General features: G+C 46.2%; 1 protein-coding gene across 4 annotated transcripts in view; it reads left to right on the forward strand.

The window, feature by feature from the left end:
* LOC101638476 (carboxyl-terminal PDZ ligand of neuronal nitric oxide synthase protein) overlaps nucleotides 1-12,270 on the forward strand; it is a 379,449-nt gene that overhangs the window by 334,691 nt on the left and 32,488 nt on the right. For all 4 annotated transcript variants that reach the window (XM_045297874.1, XM_004706776.3, XM_045297875.1 and 1 more), the window contains exon 6: nucleotides 6,203-6,344. In XM_045297874.1, coding sequence (XP_045153809.1) covers nucleotides 6,203-6,344 — 142 coding nt within the window. The remainder of the gene's footprint in view (nucleotides 1-6,202; nucleotides 6,345-12,270) is intronic.

Genomic DNA, 12,270 nt, shown 5'->3' on the forward strand with positions numbered 1-12,270 from the left:
AAAAAAAAAAAAAAAAAAGAGCTGTAAGAGCCCCAATAAAATGATTTTTTTTTTAAAAAAAAGAGGAATGGAGAGGATAAATTCAAACAAAATTGGTCAGTGTGGATTGTGCACATCGAGAGTTCTTATTTCACAATTTTCTCACACGCAGAAGCCATCATGCTAAGCTGGGCCAAAGACTCATGTGGACCTAGGGTTTTCCTCTGCTCCTGTGGAGGAGGGTGCTGGTGGTGCTTGTCCTGTTGATGTATTGTGCATGCATACCAAGAGATTATGATTATTCTTTTCCATCTCTCTGTTTTTTTTTACTGATTAACTCCAATTCTCCCTTCACTATATATTTTTAAATTTCCTGTCCTCACTACCTTTGGGTACAGTGAATTCCATATTGAGAGTGTAGCATATCTTGAGCATTGGCTATATACCAAGTACAGTGGGAAATGCAGTCATGTCTGTTTTCTGGATACGTGTCTCTACAGGAGAAGCTGTAGAGACATTGTTGATTTGCTTTCTCTGTTGAAGTTACAGTAATCTATCAAAACCAAACTCATTGCCACCGAGTAAGTGCCTTGAAATACACTAGAAAACATCAGTATTAATGGGAGTGTAGTAAGTAAATGGAGACTGAGCAGCCTGCTTTTGGTGAATGTAGATATTAAGCATTAAAACCAAGCCATTTCCATAAGATTATTTTGGGCTGGGAAGTAGTTGGCTGAGCTTGATGGGCATGTTCGGTACTTTCGTCCCTGACAAAGGTGTCAGAATGGGGATTCAAGCCAGAGTCTAGGTTCTTCAAATACTTGGTGTGTGTGTCATGTCATCTTACAATGCATGAGAAATGAAGAGCTTCTGCAAAGCTCTTTCCCACCACCTCTGTTCTCTTATATAAGCCCAAGTGCTTTCTTCCAAAGAGAAGTTTCAAAATCCTGCCTGCGTTGGTCCAGGTAGACTAGAGAAACAAATTCATTGACACTCATATATGTGTAAGAGAGAGCTTTATATCAAAGAGTAATTGTATATTAAGAAAACACCCCAGCCCAGTCCAGATCAAGTCCATAAGTCCAATATTAGCCCATATATCTGATACTAGTCTATAAATTCCTCTTCGGACTCACATAACACATGCAATAATGCCAAATGCAGGAAGATCACAGGCCAGTGGATGGAAAGTCTTGTGGATCCAATGGTGGTGGAAGCATCTCAGGGCTGGCATGGGTCTCCATATGGCTCTTCCAGCTCCAGGGCTCTGGCTGCCATCAGCATAGCTCCATGTAGCTTGTCAGCAGGAAGAGGAAGCCGAAAGAGTGTGTTCCGCCTCCAGGCAGGAAGACAGGAGTTCCCAGAATTCTCGGGAGAAGTTGCATGATTGGCTATGACCTACCATATATACCCGTGTATAAGCCGAGTTTTTCAGCACAAAAAATGTGCTGAAAAACTGGGGTTCGGCTTATACACAGGTCAGTGATACCTGACAGACCCAGACCCAGACCCAGCCGCTCACTGCCTCGCCGCCGCGCCATATCGCCGCCTCGCAGACCCAGCCGCTCACCGCCTTGCCACCGGGTCGAGTGGGTGCATCTTCTTGTCAAAGGGATCTACTTGATGTACTTGAGACCACAGCCATCAGGAATATTCCTTGTATTGGTGCCTTTCCTTCCCAAACCTCATACCCTAAGCAGAGCTGCCTCTGGATGTATCTTTGAATAAGCCTTTTTAAGACTGTGTGCGAAGGATGTGGCATGAATGGATGTCATCTGGTCAAGCCCGACTAACAAAAGGAGGAAATCTCATTAAGCGTGACATAGAGTTCTTAGCAAAGTGGGTTCGAGATGCATGGGAAGACATTCCAGAAGATATGGTGCGATGTGCCTTCCAGAAAGGTGGTATTAGTCATGCTACGGATGGCAGTGAAGAAGGCGATCTCAGTGAGGACAGCGTCTATGTTGACCTCACGCCAGCTGACGCCCTACATTGGGATACGGGTGATGACGAGGAATCCAGTTCTGAAGGATTTTAACTCTTCATATTTTAGCTTGGTTGCTGATTGAGCTCAGGGAATAGTACTCTTAGGCATCATTGTTGATACCTTATTGTTTTTGTTGAACCTATTTTCCACTTACTGTGCTGGTTTACTAATGTTAAATGACTTGTTGTCATTTTATTTGTTTTTCACTTAAATATTTAAATACATTACCCCACCGATGTCTCAATTTTTAGTAATTTTATTTTCATTTGTTTTGATTAGTGAAACTCACCAATAGCTTCTGCATTTCCCACCCTAGGCTTATACTCGAGTCAATCAGTTTTTCTGGTTTCCCAGGTAATATTTAGGTACCTCGGCTTATACTCGGGTCAGCTTATATTCGAGTATATACAGTAATTGACAGGCTAGGCTCTACCCCTTCGCTCAAGTTGACAGGAGATTATGTAACTGCACACTACCTAAGGAAGGAGGTGGGAAGAGTGCCGCTGTTACATTGTGGCATGACACAAAGTGTGTACAAATGGTTGAATGGAAAACTACCAATTTGCTCTGTAAACTTTCATGGTATTTTTTCTTTTCTTTCTTTCTTTCTTTTTTTTTTTTTAAGAGAAATCTTGTCTTCACTTCTGTCCAGTCCCATAGATCTGGTGACACTTGTTTGGGAACACTTAAATCTTTAGTATCATTTTACAAACTAGTTAAGGAATGTGTCTGTGACTCTCATAGATAGTGGCTTCTGTAATCTGTCCTCATTAGGAGAAACCTGGGCTTTATAATAACAGACACAGTAGTGAATTCTCTATGTATGCTTATATTTTAAAGTGGGAGCCTGGGTCTGTACTCTGGGAATGAGAGGGTCAAGAAGACAATTAGTCAGTCTTTGTAGATATTTATTCATCCATGATGTAAATATATAACATAAGATAACAACATAATGAAATGGAACACTTGAGCGGTACATATCATTTAACCCAAACATATTCTATTTCTAGAACTCAAAACACTTAACTTTTCTGCTGTTGAAACAAATGACTAAGAGAGCAAATCCCCGAGAGGCTGGGCAGCAGGGAGAAGACAGAGGTTATATGAAGTGGACACTGGCTATATTTGGTAGGCAGAATAAAGTATATTTAGGTTTTGCTAGTAATGAGATGTCTTGGAAGAAGTACAGCTAGAGTGGTCCCTGGAGGAATGGGTGACAAGACATTATATACTTTGGGCATGTTGTCAAGAGGGACGAGTCCCTGGAGGAGGACATCATGCCCGGTAAAGCCGAGGGGCAGTGGAAAAGAGGACGGTCCTCAAGGAGATGGATGGACACAGCGGCTGCAGTGACGGGCTCAAGCATAGGAGCAATTGTGCGGATGGCGCAGGAGCAGGCAGTGTCTCGCTCTGCTGTGCAGAGTCGCTATGGGTCGGAACCAACTTGACGGCACCGAACCACAACAAGAGAGTAATGAGGATTGCTGCCAAAAATTAACCACAGGCTGTCTGCTCTTGTTTTTATAAAGGGAATAAGCAACATCATGGCCTGAAGAGGCCCAGGAGAATAAGGCCTTTGGGCAGAGCATTGTCTTCTTCTTCCTGGGATTTTCTGCTTGAAAACCCTGACATGGGAGCTTCTGGGCTGCACATCCTAACCCGGGTAACAGCTGTCACCACAGGAGACCTGGGGAAGCTGGGCTAGAGGAGGACTTGTTTTCAAAGGGATCTGCCTTGTAAGAAGGAGCCCTGGTGGCAGGATGGGTTAAGTTTCAGGCTGCTGACTTCAAGGTTCAAACCCAACAGCTACTCCAAGGGAGAAAAACGAGGCAGTCTGCTTCTGTAAAGATTTACAGTCTCAGAAGCCCCATGGGGCAGTTCTCTCTTGCCCTATAGCATCGCTAGAAGTCAGAATCCACGAGACAGCAGTGAGTTTAGAGTTTGAGGGCCTCCTAAATTACAGCTTTGTATGTGTTTCAGAAGTGAGAAAGGTAGGGGCCTCTTGCTTAGGACTGGCTCCAGCTATTCTTCCACTTCCTGTACAGATGGAATAATTGTCTCTTATACTGCAAGCCTGCAGTGTGAGAAAGGGCTGAAGGCTGCCCTTTGGGAGCAAGAGGAAGGTGTGGCTGGAGAGAGAGGACAGAGGTTCTAGTTTCTAACCCACCTGGGGATGTGTAGGACCCCCTGAGTAAGTTACTGTACTTGCCTTGAGGGTCTCACTACCTAGAACTGTCAGGGTGTTCCCTGTGAGGAATCAGTTAAGGACATCCTGGAGCTAACACAATGGGCTAAGGGAAGCTCAAGCTATAATACAGCAAGCTGAGGAAAATCAGTAGAAGTAGAAGTCTACTGAGACCTGAAATAGACATGTGGGTGATGGTTGGCCAAGATGCCTTTTCAGAGGATGCTCTTGCTTAAGATAGAAGGTTCTCACTCAAAGAACTCACTGCCATCGAGCCGATGCCGACTCATAGTGACCCTGTGGGACAGGGTAGAACTGTCCCTGTGAGTTTCCAAGAGTTTAAGGGAGTAGAAAGCCTTGTCTTCCTCTGGTGGAGCACTAGTGGTTTCAAACTGCTGACCTTGTGGTAACCACTGTGCTAGTAGGACTCCCAAAGATAAAGGCAGGGAATAGACATGACACCGGCATGGAGGAAATGGCGAGGGTTGATGTTTGGGAAGTTATATCTAGCAGAGAATGGATTAGAACAGTAGTCCCGTGTCTGAGGTTCTTTCTAAAGCTCCGGGGGATGTGGTTATAAAGATAGTAATGGGGAAAGATGAACTAATCGCAGTATCATATGAAGCATAAATGAAGCATGCGCTTATTATCAACAAAGCCCTGGAGATTAGAAAGGGAAAAAAGCACTCCATTTGTTACCTTGGTCTGTAATTGCATGAGGTCACTATTGTAAAACCAGCTCTCTGGTGTGATAAGAAGCTCTACTTGGCTGCCGCTGTAGCCTTGGGGATTTTGAATGTAACGGGTGGACTCTATAGTGGCCACTGACCATCCACAATGCAGTTCATCGTAGACCCAGCTACAGGAGGACAGCACAATTGAGTAAACTAGATTCTGTGGTAGGAGTTTTGGGACCCACCAGGATAGAACAAGTAACATTCCAGACTTTCTCAACCTGAGCTCTTCAACTCTATTTGACAATTTGATTCATTGTTCAACCCGAAAGAAAATAAAAAGTATGTGATCATCAAATTATAGTCAGTGAGACCAGGGCATGAAAGGTTCTTCCATACAGCTGACCTGGCTTGCCTTAGACCCTACACAGGAGCAAAACTACTTTGTCTTCTTTCCTCCTCTCCTAGTGAAGAGCTATGGAAAGGTAGGGTCAAGCAGGAGTCCCTGGGGGTACAGTTAAGGCCCTCAGCTACTAACCAAAGGATTAGAGGGTCACGTCCACCCAGAGGCACCTTTGGAAAAGAAGAGCTGGTGATCTGCTTACCAAAATCAGCTCTTGAAAACACTACGGAGCACACTTCTATCGTGCCACACCTGGGGTCGCCGTGAGTCAGAATCATGGGGACAGCAGCTACACTGGAGGGTCCCCCACTCCTCCTGGGCTGTCAGAGAAATAGGAGGTTAGCTAGCACAGCACAGGAGAGGAAGCGGCCACAGAGGAAGCTTGAGCTTGACGTTCAAGAGTCTGGAGCAGACTCACCAGCGATTGAGTTTAACAAGACTGGGACACTGGGCCTCAGTTGGCTCAACTATTGAGGCCAGGTTTTTAAGCCCCATATCACCATATCCCTTGATCTACAGGAGCTCTAAACAACCCCAAGTTTGCAACAGTGGCGAGGGGAAGGAGAATGATGGCTGAGTTCCTTTGAGCTTGGCAAGCCAACTGAGCGTTTCATAATGGTTGGCAAAGGCTGCTGAAGCATATCCGCTCCTTTTGTTAAACTTGGAGGAGGAATTGGGGCCAAGTCAAGAACTGATATATTTGCTATCTGTCCTTTCAGTGTGATTGTTTCGGAAATGTGGTGACAGTTTCTATTTTCTAGAGTATTTCAGGAAGGGAAAATGCCTTCACACTCTTCCTTGTGAGTATGTGCACATGGGAACCTTAGGTCTGGCCATCTCTTTCCTTTGCTGGCTTCATGGGTTTTGGTCCGCATGCCCCTTGCCCATCCTCTCCTCCCCCGGCCCTTCTTACTGTGCCTTAGCACGGGGTCGGCATGGCCTTCACTCCTGCTTTTCGTTTGTCTCCTTCCCAGAGCCAAGCTATGCGAATTGTCCGGACAGTGGGGCAAGCCTTTGAGGTCTGCCACAAGCTGAGCCTCCAGCACACGCACCAGAATGCAGATGGCCAGGAAGACGGGGAGAGCGAGAGGAACAGCAACAGCTCCGGGGACCCAGGTAGGTGCCCTCGCTGGTGGGAATGGAGAGGCAAGGAGGCACAGGGTGTTTGGAGACCAACTCCTACTAGGCGTTGGAGTTAATGCCGATTAAAAGCATTTGACTTCTGTTCTGTCCCAGCTTGCAGATTGCATTTAAGGAACATGTCTCGTTTTTATAACCAAATAAGAGATGTTTATGCTATCCATTGAGGAAAAATTTAAATGGGATATCAGGGCACACTTTCTAAGGGTCCCACTGTTTATTCTACCCAATTTGACCCCTAAAGAAAGCTTCAATATAAAAGGGCTCCCCATAAAAATATGCGAAGTATGCTCCCTATAAAAATACAAATTTACAGTTACCTAAATAGTTGTGTGTGTGTGTGTGTGTGTGTGTGTGTGTGTGTGTGTTTTCTAACATTTTCTCCTACAGACCCTCAGTGTGGGTAGTATTCCCATATTTTCCATTTTCATTAAAATTCAACAATGAAACAAAAGTACTGTCATTTATCATCTCTATTATTAATAAGTGTGCAAAAAGAAGTGTAATGACTAGAAAAGAGCAGGTAAAGCTGAACATTGTTCGTGTTATCTATTTATATGGAAAGCACAACAGCAAAAACTGAAAACTATAAAAAGTACTAAAAATTTTAGTTAAAGAGCTAGTTTCAGTATTGCACAAAGAAATATATGGCTTTTATAGATTACAGCCATAACCAGTTAGAAGTCATAGTGGAAGAAAAAGTTCACTTATTAGAACTTGTTTTTTAAGTTTAGCTACATATGAATTATCACAGTTAAAATGCAAATGTTTTATATGAAAAATTTTTTTAATGGAAAGGCATACCATAATGGGAGTTTTAATATCACAAAGATACCAATCTATAAATTTAATGTAACAATAACAGTTTCTAATAGCAATCACTGGCTGTGTGATCTGGAGCAAACCTCTTAACCTCTCTGTGCCTACTTCATAGTAAGGAGCATAGTGGTTTAAGTGTTAGACCACCACATGCTTAGCAACGCTTCAAACCACCCACCAGTGCTTCAAATGCACCAGCTGTTCGGTGGGAGAAAGACACGCTGCCTGCTTCCATAATGATTTACCAGGAGTATCCGAAACCAGGAGTAGTTCTACTCTGTCCTATAAGGGCACTATGTATCTGAATTGACTCAATGAATAGCCTGCGGTGAGGCAGGCTACCTTTTAGTATTGTGAAGACAGTTATATGAGGTGGTACATTTACAGGGCTGAGCACAGTGCTTGGCATACAATAAGCACTGCAATGTGATAGATCACTTCTATGTGACTTTTTTATATGAACTTTTTTGCCATGTTCTTACAACCTCCCCCAGATGACTGGGTTATTGTTAGGTACCATCAAGTCAGTCTGACTCATAGTGACCTTAGGTACAACAGAACGAACCACTGTCTGATCGTGCACCATCCTCACAATTGTTATGTTTGAGCCCATTGTTGCAGCTACTGGGTCAACCCGCTGTGTTGAGGGCCTTCTTTTTCTCGCCCTTCTACTTGACTGGGTAAGTCCATGGTCAGACTGGGTCGGACTGTGCAAATGAGGTGCTTGTGGCCTGTCAGGGGGATTGGATGGCTTGATAACAATGCAGCTGAGGTGCATGGTTCCCTTGTGGGGATGGAATCGTGCAATTAAGTATGGAGCCCCAACAAAGGGATTGGTCAGTGTGGTCATCCTACTAGGCTTGAGATGGGCAGAGGACCTTACTATCACTGAGGAAGAAGAGCTAGGAGTATTTTGTAATTTAATTTGCTTAATTTAGTTTAGTTTAATTTAGTTTGCAAATTTAGTTTGCTTCCTTCAAATCAGTCTCCACTCGCAGCAACCCCATGGGACAGAGAAGACTGCCCCACTGGCTATTCTCTGCCATCCTTTTTATAAAAGTCTTTCTCCCTTGGAGCCCTTGGTGTATTTGAACCACCAACCTTTCCATTAGCAGCCAAGTGCTTAACCACATGGACCACCACGTCGCTTTAGTAGAGCCAAAGGCAACAATTCCCTCATACTGAGGCATTTCCAGACCTACCTTTATTTAGTCAGCTGCTTTATCTTCCTGCTTCTGAATTGAGGGATTTGCAGTCAAAACTGCTCACTGGGGAAGATGGACCCTTTGCAGTATAAATCTTCTTTGATGGCACCTTCCTGCCTTGATAGTGGAGAGCTGTAGTCTAGTTCTCAAACACTTAGAGATCCATCAGTTACACTGGTATCCAGTACACCAAGAAATTCTATCCCAAAAGTAAAGGAGGTCTGTCATCTGCTATAAAGCCACGTAAGCCTGAATAATGGAAAGGTGTCAGATACCTAGAGGGGCCTGCAGGTCAATATATTAGAAAATTGCTATTATCATGAAACTCTTACTCGAGCAGGTTCATCTCTTCTCCAAACATCTAATCAGAAACAGTTGTCTGTCTGGAGAGATCAGGATTGTGTGATTGGATGGTTTGGAGAGAACAGCCTTGAAGGTGGCCTTTGGGGTAGACAATGAAGTCCTTTTTCACTTTCTACAGAGGGAACTGCTCTGTCCTGTCATCCCTCACCCCCTGCAGGGGTCTCCTGGGTAGAGCAGGTTGATGTACTGTCCTGGGATACTGTGGAAGACACTCCTGGGGCTGGAGGATTGAGGGTCTATGGGGTTTCCATCGGGACCATTCCCTATCCTTCCTGTCTCATCTTCCCCTACTCCTGTCCTTGCAGCCTGACCTCTTCCCTGCTTCTGAATGTATCAGGTACCTTCTAACCTTTATCAATGCTGTTTCCTCTACCAGGGATCAGGGCCCCGCCTCCCATCCACACAGGCACCCCACTCTTCCTTCAGTCCCTGTGTTCATGTCTTCTGGGAAGCCTTCCTTCCAGCTCCCACCCTCTTCCCTTCACCTTCCAAAGAATGGAAACATCAATCTTCTCTTAACCCGTGTTCCCTTAATCTCTGGCTCAGGCTGTAGCATAAACATTAGCCCATTATGCATCAGACACGGGGAGCGTATCTTCTCTCTCTAGTGGACTGGGAACTCTGGGCAGCTGGGGACTGTTCCTAGCATAGCCAGTACTTATTGATTACACTGACTAACACGCGAAGGGAGGGGGGCCAAGGAATAGATGTCACTGTGGAATAGATTGTCAACTAACACTTATTGAACACTTACAGCAAAATGAACTGAGACTGAATAGTTATTTCAACGGCACGAAGCTTTTCAGACTGTGTCCTTGATGAAGAATGACGGTGCTAGGTACCACTGGGGTGAATGAGGCATGTAACAGTGAGACTGGAAGGCTGAGCAGGGAGGGTCAATGGGAAGGCAGATGACAGTACAAGCAGCCATGGTTTCAGATAGATACTAAATCCTGTTAAGCTCTTTACTCTAAAAGATGGGCAGCATTAAAATAATGGGCTCACTGGGTCTTTGTGCTTCTTGTCATTAACTTTTTGCTGATCTTGTTCCCAAAAATGATCCTGCGTGTGTTGTTTGTTTGTTTTTTTCAAGGACGGTCAGGCTTGGATTGGCTGTGGTTTCTGTGCCCGTCCTGGCATTGCTGTAGAGTAGGGTCAGTAGTGGGCTTCTCACCTCCATGGTGTGTGGAATGATGGAAACCATGAAAGAACACATGGGCTGGAGGAGCCCTGAAGCAGCAGATTAAGGCAGCACCCGTGAGGAGTTGGGGTTTGGGCTGGACGCCTTACTCTTTACAGGAGTAGAAGACCCTGTCTTTCTCCCATGGAGCAGCTGGTAGTTTTGAACTCTAGACCTTGGGTTAGCAGCCCAGCTACACCACCAGAGCTCCTCAAATCAGTTTAGTGTGTTACGTGTTGCAAGAAGTTTTAGCTCTGAGACATTTTCTTCATTGCTGACTCCCCAGTCCCTGGCCTCCCGTATGAAAGGAAGAAAGAAAATCGGTAAGAAGACCTCGGCAGCCCTACGAATGTGTGACAAACCCAGAAAAATTCACCGCCGTCTGGTCAATTCCAACTCTTTGCAACCCTGTAGGACATAGAACTACCCCTGTGGGTTTCTTTGTGGGAGCAGACGGCCTCATCTTTCTCTCGTGGAGTGCCTGATGGGTGTGAACTCCCCACTTTGTCTTAGCAACCCAGTGCTTAACCTACAGCACCCCCAGGGTTTCTGAGTATACTTGGAGTGCTCTAGATCTGGGTTAAGGAAAGATGCCTCCTTTTATGTAGTTGTTAGCAGCTCTGGAGTCACACCACCCCCAACTTAGCGGCACCTCCCCATCCCCCACCCTCCTACCCCACCCCACCCCACACACTCAATAGGGTGGCTGAACCATTGCGATGCATGGGGTTTACAGTGGCAGATTTTCAAAGGAAGATTTTGGGGGGGGGGGGGCTTTGTTTCCTTCTCCTTCTTGGTCTGGAAACTTGTTAACGCTTGACAGGCAGGTGGGGTGTGTGCTTGGGGTTCATTGGCTGGGAATTGAACCCACGCCTCCTGGAAGAAAAGTATCCCACTAGGCTCACAGTCACTTCCATTTCCCTGTTCAAGTTACCTTTTTCTCATTCTCTGTAAACTGCTAAGAACAATCTGTTTTTTCTGTAAAAACTCCCCCACAGGAGCATGTGTTGACTCCACCAGGATTTTTCTCTGGAAAGGGGGCACCTTGAGGCTCCGCAGTGGAACTATTGGCTGAGGATTTAAAAAGAAAAAGAGTCTCACTTCCACATTCAGCAGCTTTTCATTAGTGCCCTGTTTATCTTTCCAACGCCCCCCCCTTGAAGGGATGGCAGGCCCTTTATTGCGCAAAGGAGAGTTGTTTACTCTGAAGGAATTGGCAAGTAAGGAGGGTTTGCTGTCTTCTTTGATGCCTTGTCAGCTCTTCCCTTTTGGGTTTCAGCGGTGCATTTAATGATGTCTCTTCCCCTCCCCAGGTGCCCTCCTTTCTTTCCAGCCGCTCGCTTCCTACTGGTCCCCACCTGGGGGGATTTGTCTTCTGTGTCTTTTGGCAGTCGCTGCCCTTGGCCCTCTCTGGGCTGGGAGTCAGGTGGGGCCCACCACTCCTGTTCTGCTTGCCTTATTCTGTCTGCTGGCCCTGTTTCTCAGACTGTCCTGGGCAGGGCTTCCCGGAGGAGACCCCCAAGCCCCTGGAGGCATCCCTCCCCCGAAGGCTACAGACAATCCGGGTTCTTCACATGACAGCTGTGGCTGTCTAGACAGTGAACAGTGGTTGAGGAATACGTATTGAGCACCTGGCCCATCTGCGGGACCTGGGCATCCTGCTCACTCAGAGTGACTTCATCTTGAGCCTCCCCTAATCGGCACCCCCACAGGCCACCACTCAAGGACCCTTTGTTTCCTCCGAATGCATTAGTGTCACTTCCCTCCTTCCAGTCAGCAGACTGTTGTCAAGTTCCTGCTGCATGCTTGGGAGTCCCTGGGTGGTGTAAAGGGTCTTAGAATCCACCCAGGAGGTCCTTGGAAGAAATGCCTGGTGATCCACTTCCCCCAAATCAACCACTTGGAACCCCATGGGGTGGAAACAAACTGTAAAAGGAACCCCTGCGGAGCACAGTTCCACTCTGGCACACACGGGGTCACTGACGAGGGGGTGGGGGGTGGGGTGGGAATAGATTCCAGGGCACCTGGATCTGTGTGCTGAGTGCATTCCTGCTGCTGGGAATGCCGAGAACATGATACCCACGTCCCCGCAGTGAGGCGCTCCCATTCAGAGCTGGGATGGGGATGCAAGCAAGGACCCAACACGATGGTTTTAGAAGTGTGAAGGCAGGGGAGAAAATAAGGAGAATGGCAGGGAGGGAGGAGGGGATCGTTCCAGTGGCAGCCGGAAACCTATTGGGAGGCAGTACGACCATACCTGCTACCTGCCTCAGTTTCTCCATTTGTCTGCCACATGAATTTAATACCCATACCCCCATCTCCGGGTGCTTAGGAG

The sequence above is a fragment of the Echinops telfairi genome, unplaced genomic scaffold (genome assembly GCF_000313985.2).
Source record: "Echinops telfairi isolate 266 unplaced genomic scaffold, ASM31398v2 ScPeMD7_7424;HRSCAF=8462, whole genome shotgun sequence".
NCBI classification, from domain to species: domain Eukaryota; kingdom Metazoa; phylum Chordata; class Mammalia; order Afrosoricida; family Tenrecidae; genus Echinops; species Echinops telfairi.